General features: G+C 48.2%; 1 protein-coding gene across 9 annotated transcripts in view; it reads left to right on the top strand.

Annotated features, from left to right (window-relative positions):
- CDH23 (cadherin related 23) overlaps positions 1–26,172 on the top strand; it is a 126,191-nt gene that overhangs the window by 51,107 nt on the left and 48,912 nt on the right. For all 9 annotated transcript variants that reach the window (XR_001556045.2, XM_015866412.2, XM_015866411.2 and 6 more), the window contains exons 7-11: positions 4,934–5,128; positions 7,491–7,619; positions 12,807–12,885; positions 18,994–19,106; positions 21,117–21,305. Coding sequence is in view for 8 of the 9 variants with exons in the window: in XM_015866412.2 (XP_015721898.1) it covers positions 4,934–5,128; positions 7,491–7,619; positions 12,807–12,885; positions 18,994–19,106; positions 21,117–21,305 (705 nt within the window). In the remaining variant the exon portion in view is untranslated. The remainder of the gene's footprint in view (positions 1–4,933; positions 5,129–7,490; positions 7,620–12,806; positions 12,886–18,993; positions 19,107–21,116; positions 21,306–26,172) is intronic.

Here is a 26,172-nt window from a genome sequence, read left to right as displayed (position 1 = left end):
TTGAGGGCGACATGCTTGATCACTGCGTTGATTTTGAATTATTCTATGCATCGATCAATGTCACAGGGTGCAGCTGTATGGCTTAGAGGAGATGTACTTTACTCCAACTCTACCACCTTTTCCAACCAAAATCTTTCTCTGGTAGAAAGGTGAGAGAGGGTGAATCTATTCCATCCTTTGCCTTCAGAGTTCCCAGATTGCGGGTGTGTGACTATGGGGAAGATGTTGGTGGTCATGGGCTTGTTGGTGCTTCAGGGGGAGAGCTTATGGGGTTTGTGGTCTGCCAATGCTGCTGCTGCTTCTTCGGCTGGAGGTGTGCTGGTAGCCAAGGAAATGGAGGGTAAGGCACCAGGATGTGATTTATGTCCTGATCACAAGCATACCTGTGGCTTGCCTCTGTGTATAGTGCTATCCTGGGGCTTTGCAGTGAGGTCCTGAGGCAAAGCACCTCGCTTTGCTCACCCTGAATTCCTATGCTGAGAACAAGCCTTCAACCCGCACGCGGTGAGCCAGCCGGTAATTCAGCGCTGGCTCCTCCACCGCGTCTCCTCCAGCTGTGTTTATGGTGTTTTCAAAAGCCCCTCAATTGAATTATAGCTCTGTGGTGGCCGCCTGCCAGTGTCAGGCGATAATGAGGGAGGTCACTTAATAGAGATAGCGGCAGGGGATACATATTAATGAGAGCTGATTGAGAGGTGGGGTGAATTTCAATCCAAAAAAAAAGGGGGAAAAAAGGGAAATTATCAGGTTTAAAATCAATTTTTGAAATTGGAAATTGCTTGGCTCAGGCTAGCAGTAATGCAATTAATAAATGTAATTAAAAGCCTAATAAAGAACGAGGGAATTGGAAGCCCGTGTGCATCCGCGTGAATGTTTGGAGCTGGCAAATCCCAGACTAGTGGCTGGGGGAAAGCAAACCCACAAAGCAGGGCTGGTCCTTCTTATGGCAGAGCCTGCAGGAAGCATGTGGGGAAGGGGGAACTGGGGTTTCGTCATGTGGATTCAGCTCCCAGCTCTACCACTGGGATAGTTGGCCTTGAGCAAGGGGTACCGTGCCTTGGGGTGGAAGTACATCAGCATGAGGGAACTGGGTTCCAGCAGTGGGATTTGGGAGCAGATGTGATGGAGAGAAGGAAAAGAGCTGTTAGAAACAGCATCAGAGGAATATATGAGAGTAATAGGTTGACCTGAGATGTAACATGAGCAGCCAAGCGTCTCCTAATGGGAGCGGTCAGTGGGAAAAAAAAAAGAGCAGGACCCAATGTATGGCCCATGAGGTGGTTTGGGGGCTGTTGCAGAGATGGCAGCACTGCGAGCCCCACGGCCCCAGCCCCTTCGCATTGCCTGCTCACATCTCATCGACCTTCAGACAGCTGCTCGGCCAGATTGCCTGCTGTTTTTACACATTATTTGCATTGGTCCGGCATGTGCGCATCCGCATCCTAATCGCTTCCACCAGCTTCTGCTGGGTGACTTTGCCCTGGGAGGTCATGTGGAGGTCCTGTGCATGGCCAGATGCTTGAGGAGGAGCTCAACGGGACCCAAGCCTCTTCCTGTGGGATTTTTAGGATAGTTCCTCATGTATTCATAGGAAATGGAGGGAGGCACGAGTGACCTCGCAGCCTCACACCCTGTGGAGCTGCCTCAGGTGAGGGAGGGGAAGCTGGCAGTCAGAAGTGGTCGTGTTCCCCTTTGCCCTCCTCCTCCTCCACAGAAGGCATCTGTCTGCATGGTTATTTTTGTCTCACATCTGCTGGCATCGTAACAAAGATTTAATGATATGACACAATTTTGTCATTAGCTTTTTCATTGTTGCTGTTTTTTTGTGTGTTTTTTTTTTTTTTTTTCCTGTGGGAGGCTTTATCACTGGCTGCTGGAGAGAGGGAACAGCTTTAAAAATGGCAAAGCAGGGGTCCAACCTGGGAACTCACCTGTTTGCCACAAGCTGCTCTAGGCTATCGTCTACTCGCGTTTCCTTTTAGTCAGACAGAATAGACAGAATTTGATATTTTTGCCTTTCAGTGAATTAAGCATAACCAGGGTTGATCTCTGCAGTGGAGGAACAGCCATGAGGGACATGCAGGAGAGCCCTGTAAATGGCCCAAATGCTCAGAATGCAGAAACACAGCCCATTCTGAGCAGCCCCAAGCTCAGCGTGCCAATCGCATCTCTCTGGGCCGTGCCCTCCGCTTGTTATTTCTAATCAAACCCAAAAAGCAAGCCAGTGATGTCTATACAGATGTTTTGCTCCATTGTTCAGATGATGGGCCACGTCTTTTAAGAAATGAGACGTCAGCCTCCTGCTGAGCAATAGCTTGAGCCTGCTTGACCCAAAAACAGCAAGAGGATTTTAAAGATGTATTTGTGCTGCTTTGAAGGCAGACAGTCTGAAATGTATGTAACGTTGTGCCCAGGCACTGACAGCACCAGGGAGATCCTGCTGCCTTGAAGATCTTCTGCTCATCTCCTGATTCCCCCAGCACCGGGTGTTCTTTGCCTATGCTTTGCCTATCTGCAAACATACTGGTGTCCCCCCTTAAGGTCCCCTCTGTGTTCAGCCCCACGGACACCAGTGACTATTTCCCTAGGGCAGCAGGTCTTCATGCAGAGCTGATGCTCTGCTTGTATAGATTTTGCTGTCCTGGCCAATGAAGAGACCTGGTCAGAAAAGCCATAAGGGAGATAAAAAGAAAGGCAATGGCCAAGTGTCGCTAGGATTTGCCACCTCTGTGTCCTCCCTAGAAAGCTTCTCCTTTGGGCAAGGAGATGAGGAACTCTTTTAAGCATGCTCTGGAGCTATTGAATAAAACACAATACCGGGGAAATCAGGCTTTCCCGTAATCAAAGTGACCAGAGCGGATTTGCATGTTAAAAGCAGTGGCTAGGGGCACCTAAAAAGGGGAAATATTCATCGAGCCTGGCTTTATCCTTATGAATATTATTAGTGCTGGGGACTATATGTCCCAGACCTCATTGGTACAAATTGGTGTCTGCTATGGGCATTCATGTTTAATCCGTAGCGCTCTTCTTCCTGGCCTTGGTAGAAATCTGAGCAGGGGGATGAATGGAAGGATGAATGGAAGGATGGATGGATAGAGATAGAGCAAGAGATGGAGGGATGGATAGATGGAAGCAGTGCTGGGCAGGGCTGTGGAATGCCTCAGGTCTGTTACACCTGCTAATTTGAGTTAGCCCAAAAGGGGAATGGAGGGATGCATAGTTCTGCCTGAGTAGGTGTACTGTGCGGGGGTGGTGAGCAGACACCCACCAACACCTCCCCACAGAGGGCCTCATGAGCCCTCTAAGCTCCCTGCCTGTGCACCCCAGCTTCAATGCACAGGAGATGCGGTTTGGACTCAGGGCTCACAGGGATCTGGGTTAAGTGTGACAAAAAACGAGCAATTGTAAGGCAGAGAGTAGCAAACTGCTGGGATAAATTGGCTGAGGAGGTTGTGATGTCTCCATTGCTGGAAGGCTCTAAGGATGGAAATGATTTAGGTGCAGCAAGGGAGCGGGTTTTTCTTGTGAGGTGCCTTCTAACTACATCTTTTATGCTTCTGTGATTGCTGATCACAAAAAAACTTGAAGGTGCTTTAAAAAATAATCCCCAGGCCGTGCCCTGCAAGGCTTCTTTTAGCAGCTTGATTTAAAGGGTGGAGGGAATATATATATATATATATATATATATATATATATATATAATATATATATTATTTTATTTTATTTTATTTTTAATAAAAAATCGGAAATCAAGTGAAAACTCGAGGTGGGAACTGCAACCTCTCACTGCTTGGAAGAAGTGACACTGGGCTGTGTGCGAAGGGCAGAGGTGTTGGGGACAGCATGGCAAAACTCTGCTTTGGGGCTTTTCTGTTCTGTTCAACCCAATGAAGTAGCACAAGGGCTGGGCTTGCTCCTCTCCCTGCCTCCCTCCCACCTCCTCTGCAACTCATGATGCTCCTCCTTGGGCTGAGCAGGAAAAATTGAATAGGAACGAACTCACTGTAAGGCACAGAGGCTGGTGAAGAGGTTGGCAGAAATAATCCGTATTATCCCAACTGGTCCTAACCAGCCCTGAGGCTCCTCGCTGCTGACCTTTACTGGCTGGCTGGCAGGTCAGAGCTCTGCATCACCTCCTCACGGGGCTGGGCACGTCTTGCAAATGTACTTCTGTACCCCCATGTCCCCCCCCAGCAAAACCCTTTTGCTCGCCATCCCTGCCTCTGCCCTCCCAGAGACAAGAATATGCATTTAAGATTTGCATAGGAACATGCAGCTGTTCCGCCAAAAATGGATAATTGTTCTCCCCGCTGCGAAGTTAAACAATAAGAAGTGCCAAACTGCACTTGCTGTTGCTGATTTTGTGCACTCAGCTGCATATTTTATGCATGTAGATTAGTTACAGATTTATGACAATTTAACTGCTAATGTCTGAATTAATCGGGCCAGGTTGTAGTTGCTGTGGAAACTCTAACATTGGATTTTATGTAAAGTTCTGTGTTGCATTGAATGCATTTTGGAGGCGGGGGATTGAGGGGGGGGCTGTTTTATATTTAATGTCTTCTGGTGAAAGCGGAGGGAGAATCGGCACTGAAAACAGAAGTGGTTTGGGGCAGAAAACAAGCTTCAGCAAAGAGCCAGTAATTTTTCTGGAAAGTTGTGATGCCGGGGAAAATAAGGGTTTGTGACAGAAGTGCCATCTTGACCACAGCTGTATAACTATGATTAGAAGTGTGCAACAACTGTTATAGCGCTGTGATCCTGTAATAAAAAGAACAGCCGTATAACTTAGAAACCTCCTCATAATACTGGACTGAAGTTCTTGGCTCTCTGGATATTGGTTTTGGTGGGTGATGGAAATTGCTGATGTGCGTCTGATGGAAAAATAGGCCAGTGCACAGTTTTATCAATGTCTTTTTAATTTCAATTCCAGAACACCCCGGTGGGCACTCCAATTTTCATTGTGAATGCCACGGATCCAGACCAAGGGGCAGGGGGCAGCGTGCTGTACTCCTTCCAGCCTCCATCCAACTTCTTTGCCATCGACAGCGGCCGTGGCATCGTGACCGTCATCCGGGAGCTGGACTACGAGGTGACGCAGGCGTACCAGCTCCAGGTCAACGCAACGGTGAGCCTTGTTCTGGACACACAGCTTCCCTGCAAACTGCCAAATCACAGTTTGCTGGGTGGATTTGGTGGGAGCCTGGGAATAGAGGGGGTCGTTAGGGAGCTCTTTGGTGTAAGTGTAGGGCAAGGTGTAGAGCACTGATGGCCAATGGCTACCAGTGGCCACCAATGGCCAAGCTGCCACCAGCACTAAGCAGTTTTCACCCAGGAAGGCTCTAGGGCAATGCATTGCCTGGGTTGTTTCAGATCAGCTCTCGGACATGACAGTCTTCAAGGTCTTTTCCTACTGACATCACTCTGTGGTTTTTCACACATCAGAAGCTTTTGCACAAAGGATAGTAGTTCCCCTGTTTGAGAAAACCAGGCTTCACTCACAGCCACGGTCACCAATCAGCTGATGATGTAGAAAAGCAAGGACACATCACAGCATCTAGGACAAGGAGGGCCCGTTAAATCCTCTGCTGTCCTTCCTTCTGCATCCTGGCTTATTACAGCTGGATTCACCTGTATTGAGCCTGCTGAGTCTTGCTCAGCTATAGCCGAGTTCAAACCTCAAGAGTTAAAATTTTGATGGGTAGAATCAGTTGCAGGAAGGGACTCATTGGGGAGACTTTCCCAAGGGACCACAATGTCACATTCATGCCTCACCATGAATGGAAGTCTTCTTTGCTGGTGTCAGCCCCGGCAGCAGCTCAACAGGGAGGCATGTGCTGAGAAGCATCGTGCAGGCAGCTCTGTGTGGTGGCTCTGTTCCCTTCTCTGTTGCAAGTGAGGAAGGTGAGACACAGCCCTGCAATCTATCTGACCAAGTGTGTGCTTGGGAAAGGGGGTGGGGAAAACCCTCCTGCCCCCTCCAGGCAGCTGGCTGGAGCTCTTGGAGCATATGATTTAATCAAGATCATTGTCTTGCTGCACAGCCACGTGTCAGAGGGACAGGGAGAGCTGTGCGGGGCTTCCTTTGCTCTTCACAGCATCCACACACTGCAGGGCCTGAAGCAAACACCTCAGCCTTTCAACCCTATTCCTGCATGTTCTGGCCTTCTTCTCCAAAAGGTTGTGCTTTTTTCATCAAGTATGTCACACTATTTTAAATACTCCAGTGTTAAATACTACAGCAGTGAGTTCTCCGTCTCCCCTTGGTAAACACTGCAATGTTTCATTGCTTTCACAGCTGAAAAACATCAAATTCTTTGAAGTTAACTGTCACACCACTGTTTCCAGTCCTGGAACCTGATGGTGTCTGCCTGAAAAATTGGTAGATGGCTCACAGTGGGCAGTGCTTTGCCAGTATCAGTGCAGAGGTGTATTGGTCACATCAATTTTCACTTTACTCCCCATCCCCAAATTCATTTCTGTGTCCTCCATCCCTGGGATGGAGGCAGCAAGGATACAAAACTGGAAAGGGGATGTGAAACGTGCTTGGCTTTTTGTGCTCTCTGTAATGCTTAACCAAAATTTAAGAGATGAAGGGGAGGGAAAAAAGCATTATCTGAAGAAACGAAAGACTTCAACTTGATAATGATAACAGCAGAGTGCGAGTCAGAAATAAGCATCAATCCAGGCCATAAACGCTGAGGCCTGCAGGTTAAGAGGATAATGTACAAGCTGTGTTGTTGAATACGGTTTAAATTAACATTAATCTTCTGGCAATCAGTCCTTGGCGCTGTTCATAGCCATTTTGCAGAAGTGTGCGGTAACCTCTAATGGTTGCCTTTCACCACAGTGCTTGATTAGGGGGTAAGGAGAGATTTATTTCCTTCCTTTGTATGCTGCCTGTTCTGTTCTTGTCCTTCTAGCAAAGGGCTGTGGATATTGGGGTGGCTTTTAGACACCCATGGGATGAGACTCAAGCATGAGTACACTGCTAGGAGTGGCTGCAATGAGGCTGTTTGGCTGTGCTGTGACCTGTACATGGAGCTCCAAGTGTGCAGAGACATTGGCCTTGGTGGGTCCTGAAGTGTCCTAACGGGATGTGCTGGCTGCCTCTCCTTCTCAGAGTGGGTGCAGGCATCAGGATCCTCCTGTTGCCAGGCAGAAGTGCCCCAGGTTGGATCTGCATTGCAAGGGAATTTATGTTTTGAAGTATTTGTCAAATAAGATGCTGCTGCTTTTGCACCCAAAGCTTGATGGAAAATTAAATTGATGCTTGTTGTGTATTAAAAGGGCAAATTCCAGAAAGAAATGCATATTGTATTTCAGCTCAGGGGGAGGTGCAGTGGATGATAATTCCAGGCAATTGCTTGTAAAAGAAGTAATTACCTACGCTACTCAGATCTTGACCCAATTGCATCTGGGAGAGACTTCACACTTTGGAGTAGTTCAATCGTTCTTATAGAAACCCTTTCTCTCCCTTGTTTTTCAAGGACCAAGACAAGAACAAGCCGCTATCCACTCTGGCTAACCTGGCCATCACCATTACAGATGTGCAGGACATGGACCCCATTTTCATCAACCTGCCCTACAGCACAAACATCTATGAGAACTCACCTCCGGTAAGGGCTGCTGCTTCCTTGCAGTACACCGAGGGGTGATGGGACAGGGTGTAGGATGAAAAGCACAAGGTTTCCCTAAACTGCTGAAAGAAAACCTTCCTTTGCAAGAGTATTGGTCTGTTCTTCTGTCACTGGTTTGTGTTGCTGAGGAAACAAGTTACAAGAAAACCAATTGGCATCTCAATAGGGGCAAAGCTTTTGAGGTTTTAGGAAACATGAACCCAAAGTGGAACATTTTCTTGAACATTTCTTCTTAAATGTTAAGAAGGTTTTATGTTGTTTTTAGCACACACTCACCTACTTTCCCCCTACAGCATCCACACATGCCATTTCTAATAGAAAACTTGAAGAAAAATGGAAATGTTCTTGAAACGAAGCAGTTTTGAAAATGCCAGAAAGATCAGCCATTTCAGCACTTTGAGTCTTTTCCCCCAGGTTTCACCAAATTGATCCAATCATTTCAGTTCTTCTGAAATTCATTTTGTCAGCAAACTCACTGGTTGTGGAAATGTCTCTCCATCTCCAAGTGCAGCAGTTACTTTCTCTTACGGGGAGCACGCTGGGCAGCTTCTACTCCTGTCAACAGGAGCATCAGCCCTAGTCAGCAACACCCACCTTCCCACATCCCATATCTTCACTGAGAGGACAAATATTTTTGTGCTTGGATGGCAAAACCTTCTGTCCTAGAATTAGGCACCAATAGGCTTCCATAACCGCACATCCATCCCACAGTGTCTCTGTTGTGCTGGATCTGAAACACCTGATGGCTCATTTCATGTAGTGGCAGGGTAGACTCCATCTCACTTGAGCTTCTGCCTTTTTATGCACTTTGGAGCAAAACTCTGGCTCTGACTGCTCTTTGTATGCTGGATCACTAGGGCAGAGTCTTGCTGTCAGAAATCTCGCCATCAAACAGCACATTACCCATCTGCCAACCAAAAGATGGCCAAAAAATGGCTTTATGAATTACTTTCATGAGGTTCAGTACTGTTTCGCATTTCTGTTGGAGGTCAACATGAGCCACAGGGAAAAGAAAACACTGCTTAGATCACTACTGTATGGGAACTGTTGAATCACAGCCTGAACCTCTGATTGATCACCTGAGGCAAGCACTGAGTCAGCACAGGTGAAGGCAATTCAGCCGTGTGACTGGAAAAGGTAGAGGCTGGCTGCACCTCTCCTTGAGCCCATTTAAGAGCTGACTGCCACTGGGGAAGGTTCTCTAGATTAAATTATAGAAATGGAAGTGCTGCGAGTATCAAAAGTATGGACTGCACCGCCTTCATGGAATGACCTGGTGTTCAGGTAAGGGGATCTCACTCAACTTAATAACATTTGCTGAGCTGGAGCTAAACAATCCTTTTAAACCAGCATACACCAGAGTTATTCCCAGGGTGTACAATATTTATGGTAGTCAAAGCAGCAAATACTCTTTGCTCAACTCAAAATGGGAAATGAATGAAACTTTACTACCCTGCTCAATTTCTCTTGACTATATACAGCATTTCTAAAGGCGTCACAATTGAGAAAAACAAGGAGCAAAAGCAGCATTTGGGTCCATCTCACAGCCTTGGTTCCCACAGGGGTTGTGTGATGAGTACAAGTTGTGCTGGCTGGCCTTCTCCCATCACTTTCTCCCCAGTTACTTGGGGGTGAGGGAAGTGGGAATCGAGTGAGGCTGCTGTTTTGGAGGGTCCAGACCAGGATCAAAGACAGGATTAGTGGGAGACATCTCAGCATTTGAAACAAGCACATAGTCTGCTTGGGGTTTTCACGTGGATTTTCTGATGGCAGGTTTCTCCACTCCACAGGAGCCCTCCTTGTCAGCTCACCTTATCACCTGAGGGAGTGTGTGCCAAATGGCTCCATTCTGGAAAGGATAGCAGCAGATTTGGGTGAGGCAACTGGGCTCAGCCAGCCTCAAAATGGGTTGCCATGCAGCTGGTTTAAGCTGACAGCCTGTAGTGCATTTGTGGGGACGTTTGCCTCACTGAGGATGTATTCCTGCTCCAGATCTGGGGATGGAAGAGGCTTCTTTCCACACCCTCTCCCTTGCTCCCTTTTTATCTGCAGTGCACAGCATGTCTGTGCTCCTCTATCAATGTATCAGGCGAGAATACCTAATCTAAAGTGTATACATTACCTAATAAAATCCTTCTTATTTGGGATTATTGCATCAAATTTTAATTTCCTCACTCGAGCAACAGCATGTCAGCCAGCCCGTCAGTGAAGAGCCGATAGAAGGTGAAAAGAGTGGATAAACTGCAGCAAATTACTGCAAACAGATCTCTATCAGCCCTTTGACTGGAATTGACTGGAATTAAGAAGTGAGAAATAGGATTTTTGCCTTCGAATCTGCCATGGCAGCTTTCCGAGGTGCTTCCCCCCTCTGCCAGCTCCTCCCGGTGCTGCGCTTTGCCTTTCAAGTCCCTAATCCTGCAACGGAGGAAAAAGAAAAGGGGAAGAGGGGGGAAGAGTGCTGCAGTTTCTTTGCCAGACTGGGATCTGGTGGCATAACTGGAAGCGCTCAGGGTTCACACTTCAGACATGGGAAGGAAGGAAACTGTCTTAAAGGGACAAGGAAGGTTGCAGTGAGGAGCAGCTTTGCCATCTCTGGAAGTGTTGTGCCTCCTTCTCTGCCACTGGTTATCATCCTAAACTGCCTAAGGTGTCTCGACCAGAGCACTCAAGGTTGTGTTTTTTCATCCTTGGGTTCTTTTAATGCATCCATCATCACGCCATCTGTAAGCTGGGTTGCATCGCTGATGCTTTAGAGAAGTTAGAACATGCTGGAGAAGAGATACTGAAGGTGAGACCTGCTCTTGGACATGGGCTGATACCTGGCCCAGGCACCCACACAGCTTTACTTTGGGGTGAAAGAGGAGGAATCCACTCTCTAAGAGATGAACTGGGGCCCCTGGAAGTTTGATCCCACATGGAGCCTTGTAAAGGCAAGTGAAGGACAAGACCACTGGTGCTCAGTCTCGAGATCAGCAAGTGTGTCCCACTGCAACACATGATATGCATCCATGTAAAACATCATTGAAACAGTTTTAATTCTTCAGCACCACCCCCTCCTCTCCAAAAACTCCTTGGGTTAAAGAAATAATGTGGAATCAGTGCTATTTTTGCCCTAGAGTCTCAATAGCTCCGAGTTAATTCTTCCTTACAATATTTCCAGCCCATCAGTGTGAACACTTTATTAAAAGCTCAGGGTTTTATTAAAAAAGGATTGATTTACCCCTGCCCCTCTTCAAAAATCCCTCAAACTTTGTTTGGATAATGTGCCATTCTTTATTTTCTTTACCTTTTTTCAAGCATAGTCTCTTCCAGGTTATTACTTTTCTAAATCTTCTCCCTCCTTCCCCAGAGGGAGAGAGTTATTCTGCTCCAGTGCTCCAATTTATACCCACCACTTGCTTTAAAAAGTGCCAGGTATATTTGGGAGTTTCCAAGAGCCAGAGGTTCATGCTATAGATTGTTGGGGCAGGCCCTGGGCATAGTTCCTGGCCCTGGAGGGTATCCTGGGATTTCCATGAGGAAATGGAAACCGTGCTGGATGTGTTTGGCTTGTGGAGCTGAGATGGTCCAGTACAGGGGTGTAGCTTCTCCCACCTTTGCTATGCCAGGAATTGGAAGGAATAGTGTTGTGATCCAGCAGGATTTTCAGAAGATAAATTGAAAATTGGGATATGGTTGCTGGGAAGTCAGTCTTTGCCATTACGTGATGTCATGGACTGAGTGTTTAGCTCAGTTTTGTGTGTTTGGTGAGCAAGGCACTTCCTGACTGTTGTGGCTTCCAAGAGATGCTTAGGGTCGCATTTTCCATCTTCCTTTCTCCATGTGTCATTTCATCTCTAACTGAACCAGAATACCCCTTCCCATTGACCGTGCTGAATGATCATGCTCTGAGGCTGCATTGTTACTGTTCACCCTAAAACATACCACCACCAGCTATGTGGACAGCCATTCCACCTGCCCTGTGGCACTGCTCCAGCCTCTTCTACAGAAGGTCCAGACTGATCCTAAACATGGTGTGAATGTTCAAGGATCATTCTTGTATTCCTGGGATCTGGGATCTGCTGGCTGGAAGCCCTCGCGAAGGAGCTGGCAGGAAGGACAGAAGCCAGCTGGGCTGCAAACAGACACTAGAGGCACCCAGGTCCCTGCCTTGGTCTCAGGAGATGGCATCTAGTCAAAAGGGAGCTCAGATTCACTCTGGCCTGTGTTCCTCAGTCACTGGTGAAGCACAGCTCATCCAGAGGAGGGGCTGTTGAGTCTTCGCTAATGTGTGGCCACTGCAGGAGCCCTGCTTCCTCCTGCCTTTTCTTGTGCCCCTTTTCTCTGCACGGCCTTTCCCTCCATTCCACATCCCTTGCCCTGCTCCCCCCTGGTTTGCTTCCCCCTTTCCTCAGGATCGTTTGGGAAGGACAATTACTATCCATGATTTAGAGGCTCACCAGCAGCTGTTGAGCTTTGCCAGCCGAGTGCTGCTCACAAACCAGTGCCCTGGGATTTACAGCTCATGTTCAGGATTAACAGCGGGGACATACTTAAGGAGTCTGTTGAAATGCCCTCAGTGGTTTTAAGGGGCAGATCTGCCTGATGCTGAGAGCTGGGGACACAACAGGTCCCCACTCTGCTCCAGTGGCCTTCAGCTTATGGATGGTGGGGAAAGGCACCACTGCCTGCTGCTGCACTCCCTTGTTAGATATACAAACGCCTCCATTGATATTTTCTTTGAGGGCAAAAAAATAAAAATAAAAATCTTTTCCCACTCTTTAGTAAACCAATGAAAACAAGAACAGCTGAGTTGTAAATTTTTTCACACTACATTAATTATGTGCATGTGGCCGTGTTTGTATTCACATGGGCTCGCTGCAGTGAGGCGGGGGAAGCACAACTTATAGAGCTGACAGGGTGTGTGATAGTTTTATTTCAGGAGCTAAACAAGGTCTGTGGGTCAGGTTTGGGGGCTCTTGGCCTTGAGGAACTTGTTGCTGGGTTAAGAAGCAGGCTGGTGGGCTTGCAAAAACTGCTACCTACAGGCAACTCTCTGCCAACTCAACCATCCTCCTCCATTGATGGTTAAAATCTTTGTAGCTCCCTTAGCTCAGTCCTGCTGGTCCTTCCCAAGGGTGGGTGAGCAGAGCTTTGCTGCCCTAACATTGTTCCTGTTTCCTGCAGGGTACCACAGTACGGATGATAACAGCCATCGACCAGGACAAGGGCCGTCCCCGTGGCATTGGCTACACCATCGTCTCAGGTAAGTCATGGCTGGGGATGGTAGGGGGGAGCCTTTTGGGGTGGGCATGGTGGTTCTCAGGAGTAGAACACAAGTCGGACACCTCATGAGGGCTGCCCTGATGCTCAGGGGCTGCTCCCCAGTGTGTGTGGGCATTGGTTTAGAGGGAATGCTCACACACAGCTGCTGGCTGGCAGCTCTGTGCATATAAATAGTTTCCTGTTCCACTCCCGTGAAGCTGGGCTGCTTCACATGCTCCCTTAATTGACCCCAGGTTCAAGGTGATCTCACCTTGGCTTTCAAGTCCACTAATCCCATCTACAAGTGCCCAGGTCTGCCTGCCTTTGAAGAAGCAAGGATTATTTATTCCTCTAATTCCCTCTGCAATTTATTCTAATGTACCCCAGCATGAATTAAAGGAGCGATTCCCTCAGACCACGTGGATCAATCTGGGCAGAGAGCAGCCGGGTCCTTTATTTTTTTACTTTTTTTTTAACTAATACAGACCCTTTCTCACTGGGGAAATACTTATTTTTATGTTTCTCTTTGGCTTTCCCATGAAATAGCCTCAGTTCTGCTTTGCTGAGAGTGGGGGGACAGACAGACAAACAGCGGTACCCAGAGCCAGCCCTCATCTTTTCGCACACACTAGCAGCTTAATCCTGCCTCAGTGCCGCCCAGCGGGGAGCTGCTCCCTATCAGAGTATCATGCAGAACACATCAAAGCCACCGGTGCTCAGGCTGCTTTGAATTTATTTATTTTGCTTTCCCCGAGCTGACAACACGAACCAGTTGGGAGATATCTCCCGTCATTGCCAGCATCGCTCCCCCCCTCACCCTGCCTCTTGGTCACAAACCAGATCTGATTTTTCTAAAGTCAGGAAGGCCATGAATGCCATCTCACCTCTACTTAACTCTGCTTAAGATTTTCTCTTAAAATCTCCACCATTTGCCCATCTTGCTCAAGAAAGATGATGCTATGCTCCGGTCCGGCAGTGGGAGTGGGCTGCTACAAAATCCCACTCACCCCAAGCACATGCTTTTTTTGGCCAGCCTAATTAATTTATCATTATCCTCAATCACAATGATAAAGGTCAGCATGCAGATTTTGTGCCTGAGCTGGTAGATTTTTATGGCTATTTTGCAAAATAAAATAGTAGTCTAACATATGGGAAGCAGGACGCAAATTAAATTAGGAACCAACTGTAAGCAAAAGTGAAAATGAGCAATGGAGGCTGCAATTAGAGAGGGCTGTGATGGGGGGAAGTGGCAGTGCTCCCATATGATACTGGTGCAAGATGCCAAGCCTGAGGGCACAGGGCTTTCACACAACCTGATATTGGCATCTCCTTTGAATATATGGCAGAGGCGGAGCCACAGAACAGCCACCGACCCTTCAGAATGGGCGTGGAAAGCATTGGCTTGCTTCGGAAATGGGACATGGGTATTAATTTGGAATTGCCGCTGTCCTGCTCATCCACAGCCATGCTTGGGATATAGTGTAGGAGCCCTTATTTATGCAGCCATCTCCAGGCACAAGGTCTTCTTGTGACAGTTCAACGATAAAACTAGAAGATTAACCATAACCACATAAAACAAGACTGGAAATTTAACTGTGTGCCTCTGCCTTACAAGACTGTTAACCTGAGATCAGACGGGAGAACTGGTCTGGGTAGTGGTCCATGGGAGTGCCTCAGGGAGCTGTGTCACCCATGGGTTGGTGATGCTCAGCCTCTGAGGTCAGGGCTGTATTTGAAGGACAGATAATTAATCCCGGGCAGTAATCCACAGCTCCTTTTTGGCAGATTTATGGAGATAGCCTCTGTGCTGTGTACTCTGCCTCATCATCTTTCATGTCCCAGGCGAGCGGGTGACTTGTGTGCTGTGACCTGCTCCAGATAAGGCTGTTCGTTGTGGGGAGCTCACGGCTGGGAGGCAGATTGATTTCCTGGTGGCACCAACAGGTGACGGGGGAGCGATGGGGCTCTCCTAGGAGCAGGAATTTTATTGTGTATTAAATGGGCTGTGCCACTAATGGGCATCATCATAGTGATTAAACCTGAGGGAAGAGCAGTGGCTGCCAGCAATGCTGAATTTCTGGTGCGGCGATGGTTGGGCACAAGGGCAATCCACACCTCCTTAGTGGGACTTGGGAAGCCCCGCAGGAGTGAAGGGGAGCTCTGAGCAGCTGTGCCCAGGGCTCCCCAGAAGCAGCATTTTTCCAGGATTGATTCTTTAAAGAGGCTGGTTCCATTGCTGGCGAAGTGCTCTCATCCTAAAGCTGGTGCATCCCGAGGGATGGAGGGATTAAAAATCATTATTTGCTCGATGTAACAGAAGTGTGAGTTACAAAAGCAAGAGGGAGGCATGTCTGAAGATAACCATTCTCTGGCTTTCTTCTGTTCATGCTGCTAAGGAATAAGAATCTTTCTACCAAATTAACATGGGCACTCTCAGGATTTGTTTCACACGGACCTGGCTTATCCACATGCCTATCTTCCCAAAGGGCATCATGAAGCTCCAAAGGGAGGTCAGGTCGCACCCCTCCTACTTTTGACCTCGATTAATAAGGAAAGGCAAAGCAAACCATTTCCCTGAATCCTTCCAACCAGGCAGCAGGGAGAATCCTTGGAAATGCAACCTGCTGATTTTAACATTCCCAACGCTTGGCTGTGCTTTTTCCCACATTGGGATTGCTGGGTGAACTGCTGGGGAGTTGATGTCCTCATAAATCACAGCTGCTGGGAGGGCCTTGCAGCATGATTTAAAGGCAGCTGTCACTGCAGAGCACCTCTGGAGGAGGGCATGCTGATGGGTGGGAAAGTGCCTGACGCCGAGCTATTCATCACCAGCTGTTTTCCCACCCTGACAGTGCTCAGAGAAGAGGTGGTGGCTGCAGTTGTACCCTTGGGTTTCCTTGGGTTAATGTTGTGCTTTGGCTCTGTCACAATCCAAGGATAACTGAGGTACAGAGGGGACAATGGATATTTTGAAATTAAAACTGTATGCTCCCATTTATGTGTAAATATAAAACAGGGTCTCTGTTTGACTGCGGGGATCTTCTCTTTACCTGCCTGTGATTTAATGTATATTCAAAGCGCTGGTAACCACTGAATGAATCTGTGTTCTCTCTCTTCATGTCAGGGCTAGAGATAATAAGAGGTTCTGAGATGTTCTGTAGGATGAGAGGTTTTCTGGAAGGTGTTGATCCCAAAGGTGTGGGTTTTAGTTTAAAATCAGGTTGAGTTGTCCTGGACACATCACTGTGTGCTGTTTCATGTTCTCCTTGTGTGAGTGCTTATTGCAGACTTGGAAATCCAGACCAATAGCTGCTAAGAAGGTGCAGGACTGAGCAAAACCAACATTTACAATCATTGCCTTGTGCTCAGTGTTCAGTGAATGTGGAGTGGGCCCGGGCAGAAATAGGTCAGAAGGGGTTGGGAATGCCCTTCCTTCCTTTTCCTCTAGAGCAGTGGCTGTGGTGGTCCAAGCTTAAGTATCCTATAAATGAAAAACCTGGGGCAAGGCACTGCTGTTGTGCTCTCCTGCCTATCTCATGGGGCAAAACCTCAAGGTGAAGAGTGGTCGTGGTGGCTGATGGACTCTTCAGACGATGATAACTGTGTCTGTTGCTGACTCCGTGAACCACATCCAACAGCATCTATTTCAGCTCCGAGGAGCCCTGACGGAGCACATTTGGACTAATAAATTACCAGGCGCGAGGTGTATGATGGGTTCCCCTTTTGCAGCTCGTGAAAGTCATTGGCCGCAAGCAGGATGCTCTCTGGTGTGAGTCAACCTGCACAGCCAGGCTGGCAGCATGGCTGCATCCATCCCATGGGCGTGAGCAGTGCTCAAAGGCCAGAGGGGCAGGGAGGAAGGAGGAGATGCCAGTATCTTCCTTTCTTCCCTTTTTTATTATTATTTTTTTCCTCAATCCTGGACTCGTGCCAGCGTTTCTAATGGCCTTTTTAACAGAGAGAGTTGGCTGAGGGCAATTAAACATTACGACCCTCATCTATAAAACCCCTTGTTGTAGCAATGTTTCTCTGTGGTGATGCCTAGGCCACAGTCCACTCTTCAACAAGCCTGGAAGAGCTCTGGGGGTGGGCTGCTGCCATCCATCTCCTTGCTCCTAATCCAGAACCAGCTGCTCCTCACCTTCCTTGCCACGTGGGATACAGAAGCTGCTGCTGTGCCTGTACCCACACCACCATTTCCAGTGCTGATTGATATCTCTTAAACAACATTTATATTTCTGTCCCAAATCACTTTCCTTTTATTGTTGTTTTTTCCTTTACTTTGTCTTTTTGGATATTTCCAAGCATCATGTGCTTTGCTTTTCCTCTTGCCCTGTGCTCTATTTTGCCACCCACCCTGTCCCTATCCCTTCAGCAGCTCCTGAACCACACGTGGGATCACTGGTGCTGAAGAACCATCTGGGATGCTCTGGGCATGGGCTTGGGGTGGAGCCATGGAGAAAGACAGTCAGGAGGAGCACTCAGATGGTCACTTTGCTTTAGTGCTAAGGGCAAACACAATTGTCCCTGCCCACATCATTAAACAAGTGTGCAGAGCTCATGGTGGGCATGGGAAAGTCTGCGCCATCCGTGTCATCTGAGAAACAGGATTATCCAGAGCCTGGGTTCAGCTGAAAAATCCTGCAAAGATTTACCCCCCCCCTCCATGCCCTCTGTCTTGTGTCTCAATGTTAACACAAAAGCAGCAGGGCATTAGCCATAGCATCGGGTCACCACCACGTAGAGCTGGCTCTGCTGGCAGGGTTCTGTCCCCATGGCCACTGTGGGTGTGCTGGGGCTTGTGGCATGCAGCAACACAGTGAGTAAGCTGGGTGAAAGCTGATGGAGAAAGGGAGGGGACCTGGAGCAGGGAGAAATTATCCACAGACAGAGTGCTGGGGAGAAAGGCAGGGGGGAGTGAAAGGCAAAATTGGCTATTTTTATCCTTCTTTTTCTCATTGCTGTGAGAAAAGGGAGGAAATGTGAAGATGATTAGAGATTTTTGCAAATGCCTCTGGGGATGGTGCATTGTTCAGCAGCACGAGCTCTTTGGCAGGGCTCGTGGCTAGAAGCGGAACAAATGGCTGCTTAGAGAGGCACTGCCGGTGGAATTTCGGATGTCCGCAGAGGAATGGGGATGGGGCCACCTTGATCCCTTCCTGGGTTCCTCTGCAAAGGCAGCAGTTCTCTGTGAGCAGACAGAAGGAAACCCCAGAGGGCACCAGATGAGTTTCTTCTCATCTGGGAATGGGCTGAAGGCTGGACTAGGTGATCCGAGAGGGCTTGTCCAATCTTAAGGAGTCTGTGATTCCGTACCCCTCTGAGCTGCTGCTGGTACTTTAAAAAGCCATGCATGGGTTCATTAAGCTGGATGACACTCAGTAGGCCACTTCAGATAGAGGGAAAAGAGCGCCAAGGGCAGAAGTGGGGGAGAATCTTGTTACAGCTCTCAGGAAGGAACCCAGGAAGGAGAGTGGAGAGCTGGTGCCCACATGCCAGCATGAAATCTCCATGCTCATCACTAATTTAGCGGCCACCACGGTATTGTGTTGGGCCAGCATCAGGTATCCTGGGCTCCAAGTACCAACTGCTTGCTTTTGTTTGGAGGGCAGAGAGAGAACCTGTGACTGTCACAGGGGTATCCCCAGTGCAGGAAATTTATCTTTTCAGCATCTGCTAGCCGAGAGACTCTAGTGTCACCTCAGTGCTCCCTCGGTGTCTATTTCCAGGGGAGGAGCCAAATAGGATGCTCGTTGGAAGCACCTGGTGTGGGTGCAAGGAGCAGTGCAGAGGCCAAATTTGGCTCAGATAGGAAAGAATATGGCAGCTGCCCAAGGGCATCACATCTGGTGACAGTAGATGCGAGAGCGTAAATACAGGGTTAGAGGCTGTAGTGTATACTCCAGCATTCTCCCAGGCAGTAGAGATGTCCAGCTACAAGGAAAGCACCATTCCCAGCTGGGCAGGTTTGGGAAGGAGGCCATTTACAGCCATTTAAGGCACACTGAGACAATGCACAGAGCCCAAGCACTGTGTCCAGTTGTGCAGAGGCCAGCAGGAAAGAATCTCATGTCTTCCCTGTGCTTACACTGTCTCTTGGTTTTACCAGGCAACACCAACAGCATCTTCGCTCTGGACTACATCAGTGGAGCACTGACCCTGAATGGGCCACTGGACCGAGAGAACCCCTTCTACAGCTCTGGGTTCATCCTGACGGTGAAGGTGAGGTGCAGGAGACCCCATGGAGCAGGAGGGGAGGGCACCTAGATGGAGGTACAAACCCTGGCCTTGGGCCTTCTGGGGGCATCCACAGCTGTAAGCCAACATTCATTGACCAAAGAGGTTTGGTAACAGCCCCTGCAGGATGGTCTGAAATGCGGCTGCCCCCATGGAGCCATTTTTGGTGCTTTGCCTGGCCTCCAGCTAGATTCTCCTGCTGTTCTATCAGCCAAGGGAGCGATGCCAGAAGTTGCCTCGTCAAGAAAATGCACTGGAGCGTGGCTTGCAGCCCCACCTGAGCATGGCCCTTGGCGCCACTCACAGCCCTTTAATTAAAATCAATACCAAGCAGGGCAGCTGGTTGGAAACACATTTAAGAGTATAGATTCTGCTGGGCCAGGCTGGGGAAAAATCAGCATTGCAGGAAGGGTCATTGATTGAGAGGGCAGCAGCCTGCTTGCTTTAGAAAGTGCAGTGGGCACAGCTAGGAGCAAACAAGAAATTCCTCCTCCCCGTCTCAGGCGCAGGTCACACAGTGAGGCATTCTGCATGAGGGAGAGAACTGCATCCATGCCTAGTATCTATTGGTTTGGAGATCTATAGTTTAAACTCAGTAGATACTGAGAGAAGGGGGAAAAAATTATACATGTTGTCTGTATTTAATAGAGTAAAAAATGTTAGTTTAGCCTTGGAAAGGTTTGTGAGCATGAAATCTTGCCCACTCTTGTAACTGCACGATGCCAGGCTTCCAGTCATGTCATATTGCACAGTTGGATTTTATTTCCCCTCCCCACAAACTTCCCATCGTCCCCATATTGCTACCAGCCTGGCCTTATGATGTCCCTGCCGCTCCCACTCCCAGCTGGGTACTCCTGGCTGAGATCAGCCTGTTCTGCTGGGAGTGCAAAAGCAGTGAATAGCAACGAGAAGGGGCGAGAGGAGGGACTGCTGGGAAAGGCAGTTTGCAAGCCTTGCAATAAAATCTGTGCTCTTTCCTTTGGGGAAAGCAAAATTAAAGTCATTCTTGAGACAGAGGTGCGATATGGAGTTATGACCCAGCTCTGTGTTCAGATGTTGCTGAAGCTATTTTAAGGTCTTAATCTTGCTTTCCCGAGTTGCCCTAGTTTTCTGTGCCTTCAGCAATACTTCTGTGGCTAGCTTGCACCTCAGGAGAAGGCTGAGGAGAAAACAAGAGTTTTCTCAAGTGTGCATCCCATTGCATCTTCCCTTAGTTTGAGGACTATGGGAAGGGAGTGGGTCTGCAATCACTGTGTTTGAAGCAGGAGTGGTGGAAGAGCTGGGTCAGTATCTTTGTGTGTTCACATCAGCTGCATGGGAAGGTGCTCACGCAGGACCAAGTGGATCAGGCTGCCCAGAGATGCTGTGGTGTCACTGCCCATGGCAAGGGTTTGGAAATAGATGGTATTTCAGGTCCTTCCCAACCCAAACCTTTCTAAAAGTCTCCTTCATTGGTAAAGCAGAGGGAAGAAAAAACTGTGGGAGACTTACCAGGGTGTGCACACCTTCAGAAACCTTGGTCAGGTTCTGCAGCACACACAAGATGAAGGATGAGGAAAGGTTCTTCCTTCCACCAAGTGTCTCAGGAACAGCCATTGACTTTGTTTTTTTCACTGTGGTCTCTGCCCAGTGGCTATTTCTGCCCTTTACAAACCATTTATTCTTTGAAAAGCGCAGATAGAATTGTAGAATGATTTAGGCTGGAAAAGCCCTTTGAGATCACTAAGTCCAACCATCAGCTTCACCTACCAAGTACCATCACTAGCCCATGTCCCTTAGTGCCATGTCCACATGCCCCTTAAATACCTCCAAGGATGGGGATTCCACCACCACCCCGAGCAGCCTGTCCCAAAGCCTACCCGCCCTCTCCATGAAGAAATTCCTCCTAATCTAATCTAAACCTCCCCTGGCACAACCTGAGGCTGTTTCTTTGTGTTCTACCATTTGTCACCTGAGAAAGGAGATGGGCTGCCCAGCTGTTTTCTCCCCTCACAGGCCACCGAGCTGAATGATGACCGCACACCTTCCAATGCCACTGTCACCACCACCTTCAATATCCTGGTCATTGACGTCAATGACAACGCACCCGAGTTCAACAGCTCCGAGTACAGCGTGGCCATCCCTGAGCTGGCCCAGGTGGGCTTTGCACTGCCCCTCTTCATCCAGGTGCAGGACAAGGATGAGGTGAGCCAGCCCCTGCCATGCACAGATCACAGTGATTAACAGCATTCTTGGTAAAGCAGCATCCGGGTTGTTTGGGAGGAGGATGTGCAGGAGGATAAAGATCAGAGATGAGGTACATGGTTGTACCCTGGTACCTCTTTTTTGCAGCTTTTATTGCATTTCAGTCCCCGAAGCACAGACACAGGGTATGCTTTAATGCATTGAGGCCACTGAGAGCTAGAAAATAGGATTGTGCAGGATACTGATCCTTGCCTGCTACTGAGGGCTCCCCTCAGGCATTGCAATGCTTCCTTTTGCCAGCTGTTTTTAGGAAAAGAGAATTTCTGTTGGGCTCCCAGGGGACCTCAGAGTCCCAATGGGACTTGTCCTGGCATTTCAGGTGAGCAGAGTGGTAGCAAAGAGGAATACAGCATCTAACATCTCCACCTACTCCCTAAAATAAAATGAAATCCTGGTGGGTTGATTGAAATGTGCATCTTCTAAGAAGCGGTGAATTAGCATTTGTGGCTGGAAGGCAACAGTGGCCTTTGCTGGTTGAAGTGATGGACATGCTCTGCTCCAGCCCCCAGTGGGATTCGGCAAACCCTGTAAACCACACAAAATCCTGTTTTTTCACAAAAAATGATTATGAAACACAGCTAACAACCCACTCGTGACATGATATCACCCCTTGGGAGTCTTGAGCTCAGCCTGAAGAGGGGCAGACGAGCTATTAGGCAGATAAAAAGACATTTTTTTCTTGAAAATGTCAATTACTAATAAAGATGATATGGATATAACAGATGCTGAGGATAGTTTGGGAACAGAGCCACTGTTGCGCTTTCTGAGAGATGTCAGCAGATCCATGCTTGAAAGGCATTGTAATGCTCCTGTTTATGTCACAAGAATGAAGGATCTGTCATCATTCCTTGTTAAAAGCTCATTTTACTGGAGTCACTCCCATTCCAGGACTCACTCCAGCCTCTCAGCCTGGTTAATTTTAAAATGAGAGAATAAAAAATAGCCTTACATTCCTGATAGGGTGAGCAAAAAATAGCCTCATTCTTTTGGCTCCTGGTGCACGCCTTAGACTTACTGTGATTTTCCTGAATGAATTTGGTGAGATTTTTGAAACTGCTGAGAGAGGATCTCTTGTACAGATGAGCTTTTACCCATTGAGACCATCACATTAGTGTGGCTTGCTTCTGACTACAGCATCATTTACACTGGTAAGAGGCACAGGAGAGATCACCATATCTCATAGGGTTGGCAATGAGGTGTCATACAGGTCTTGTCCTTAAAATGCTCTGTGTGGGCTGCAGGCTTTTAAACATGAAGGTGTTTTGTAACCAGGGCCACGTGGCCTTCTTGAACTGTGGGGTTTGAGTCTGTCTTTCTTCTTGTGTACCGTACACCAGGTTAATGATTGCTGTTTGCAAAGGTTAGATTAACCAATTCAGCAGAGCACTTCAGCGGGTATTTATACCGCACACAAGACAGTGCTTGAAAGTGTGTGCTTGATTTTCTCTTCGCATTGGAGTGCCCTTCTGCAGTGAAGCTGAGCTTAGCATCTCAGCGTACACACGGTGCCCCAAGGCAAAGCCTGTTCCTCCCAGTCCATTCCTGGGAAGCTCCCAGCTTGCTAGAGGAGTGGGGAAGGGCAGCATTAAGAAAAATGGGTGGGGTGGGGAGGGGACAGATTCTGTAGAAGGATTTGTTGTGACAGGACAAGGGACAAGGGGAAATGGTTTCAAACTAAAAGAGGGGAGATCTAGACTAGGTATAAGGAAGAAGTTTTTTACAGTAAGGGTAGTGAGGCACTGGCACAGGCTGCCCAGAGAGGCGGTGATGCCCTATCCCTGCAGACACCCCAGGTGAGGCTGGACAGATCTCTGAGCTCCTGATGGAGCTGTAGGTGTGTCCTGTTCATTTCAAGGGGAGTTGGACCAGATGGCCTTTAAAGGTCCCTTCCAGCTCTTAGGATTCTATGATGCCCAGACACAGATGCTTACTGCAACCACGTGGCAGTCAACCCAGCTTGCCCATCTGTAGTGGAAATGCTAAGTTGTGGCTTGAACTAGTGACCGAGCACCTGGTGGGAAGGCAGGGCCAACCCAGGGGAGCTCAGGTGCATGCAATGCTCCTGATTGGGAGGGTTGGAACCAGGATCCACCCCTTCCCAGACCTCATGTAAGGATTAGCAGTGAAGGGGAGTGTTACTCATCTGGGGATCCCTGCCTCCCTGAGGATATTGCAGGCCTTCTGAAGGTAAGCAGTTTCTTTCTCTTATTTCTGCACCTGCTGCTACCACATCTAAGCTACCACATCTAAGAGGAAACTTGCTTTCTCTAGCCTCAGACCTTGCTACTCTGCTATGTTGTTGCACTTTCTGTCATGTTACATCGTCTAACCCAGAAAAGATAAGGAGGAAGAAATCTGTCTCTGTTGTACTGCAGTTCCAGCACGTGCCCCATGTGATGTGTTTTCCTTCTGAAGGAGCAATTAGGAGAAGCCATAGGGGTGATGACATCCCTCCCCCAGGCTTGGTTGCTCTCTTCTCAGAGGTCATACTTTGCTCAGTGTTGGCTTGAGCAGGGCAGCAGAAGGAGGGCTGGGTTTTTTGTTGTTTTATTTCACTTCTGCTATTTTTTTTATTATTATTATTCCCTGTGGTTCATAAAAAAAACACTTGAATGCAGGAGAAAGCAGTGCACAGGTTTTGCTTGGTTCTGGAGCCAGCCTTCTGTGAACCAAGAAAAAAGCATTAACCTCTCTGCAACTGAGTTTCTCTCTCTGCCAGACAGGGAGCAAACCACTTGAATCCTTTTCCAAAGTCATTTGAGAGCTCTTTATAAAAATCTGTGCAAGTCTCCCAGCGTTTATGCTGAGCCTGTGTTGAAAGGGACACTACAGAAGACGTGTATCTATTCATATGAATGCATTGGATTTTCCTCTTGCCTGTGTTGTGATAGACCAGCAGGAACGAATAAATCCTACGGGTGAGACAGAAGGCTAACAGCCTGGATTGCCCATTGTTGCTGGAAAACATGCTGAATACTTTGAATCTGCCCAGCTGCCATCAGGTCTTCTATAAGCATGTATTGCCCAGGGCATGCCCTGTTGTAGCTTCCTTTACCCATGGAAAGGATCTGACCAGGCTCAGCACTGCCAGCATCACTGCAAGGTCCATGGAAGTATATTAAGAGAAGCAGCACACCAGAGAAACCAGCTTCTCTACCATGGCTTTCGCTTGATTTTCCTTGCCACGGTCGAATGAAGAGGAAGAAAAGGGCAGAGACCGTATAGAGCACAAGTATGATGGGTTGACATTTGAAAATAATTCTTAAAATTCCCCAAAAATAAGCATATTAAGGAAGGTAGATGGGAAATGCATGAAAAGGAAAAAATATACATATATATCCACGCGATGGGAATACGCAGTACTTGGTGCATAAAGCTGCATCAGGGAGTTGCATGCGGATATGGTACGTGCCCATGCGTGTGCAGGTGCAATATATGAATCATCCCAAGCATATATATGCATATGACAGCCACGCACACTATAAATATGATCTACGCAGCCAGGAATTGTAGGGGGGAATTGACGGCGCTCGAGTATTCTCTCCCAAAAGTGCCAGCTGCCAGTCGGGCTGAATTAGATTTCACAGGGGTTTCTGCAATACATGGAATTCACCAGCAAATTACCCTTAAAGAGGGAAAATCAATCATTTGGAGCAGAGATAAGCTGGAGGCGAGGCAGCTTCGGATTGATCCCGTCTGTGCAGGCGTGTGTGGAATTCGGGAGATAACCTGAGGACGGAGCAGCTCCTGGCGAGCAGGCAGGAAAAGCTGCTTGGGACAGACAGACAGATGCAGGGAAAGGGATGGGAAGGTATTGGGATGGTGTGAGGTGGGGAAAGTTTTGCTCTGGGCATCCTGAGGTGTGCAGGGAACATGATGTTGCTTGTGGCCAGCAAGCCTTTGGCTGGGCTTTTGGTACTGGGAGACTGGTGGGTGCTAGGAGCGAGCAGAGGGAGGCTATCCAGAGTGCTGGAGTGAAATGCCTCAGAGTGGGTGGAGAGAAACACCCTCTTTATGTTTTCAAAGGCAAGATTAAGCGTTACTTGTCCCTGCCTAGCTAGAATCCAGGCACAAGGTAGCCAAGCCATACAAAGAGGCACTAATTGCATTTTATTTGAAGAATTTCTCTTTTTTCCTTCTTATTTTCTACCTCATCCACCCCTGCTGAACTCTTAGCACTTTTCTTTCTTTGCAAACTTGCCAGAATGAGAGATATTAAGCACTCCTCAGATTTCTGCCCTTGCCTGGAAGGTGGCTGCAAGGCAAACTGAAGTGATACCGCTGCAGAAACACAAGCTTTCTGTTCTGGGAACACCACCTGAGCTAGGGCAGCGTTTCTGCATTCTCTTGTGTCCATAAGAGGGGCAGTGCATGCACAGGGATGTATTTGGGGCAGATCAGCCCCCCAAAAGCCAGGTATTGACATCAGGTTGATGCCTGCATCACAGCAGCAGGAATGTGACTATTACACGCTCTGAGAAGCAAGTACGGAGGAACAAAGTGATAATTATGCACAACAGCGGCTACAATTGTCTTTAGCTGAATTGGCATTAGATTTCTATCTAATGCTGGGTGCAGCCACGGAGAGGTAAAGTGGGGGAAAGGAACATGAGTGTCTGATGCTGTGTGACTGAGCATCCTATGCTGCATCTGAGCATCCTGTGCCTCTGTTGCCATGAGCCCTGCAGGACCTTTGCCTGCTTGGGACAGCAGTGCTTATTTTGCTCTTTGCAGGCATCTTGGCCCCGTTGTTCTCTCTGGGTGGCGGGGAGGAAGGGGGTGAGGGATTTGAGAAGCGTGCGGGAAA

The sequence above is a fragment of the Coturnix japonica genome, chromosome 6, assembly GCF_001577835.2.
Source record: "Coturnix japonica isolate 7356 chromosome 6, Coturnix japonica 2.1, whole genome shotgun sequence".
NCBI lineage: Eukaryota > Metazoa > Chordata > Aves > Galliformes > Phasianidae > Coturnix > Coturnix japonica.
This window is presented reverse-complemented; position numbering and strand designations above follow the sequence as displayed.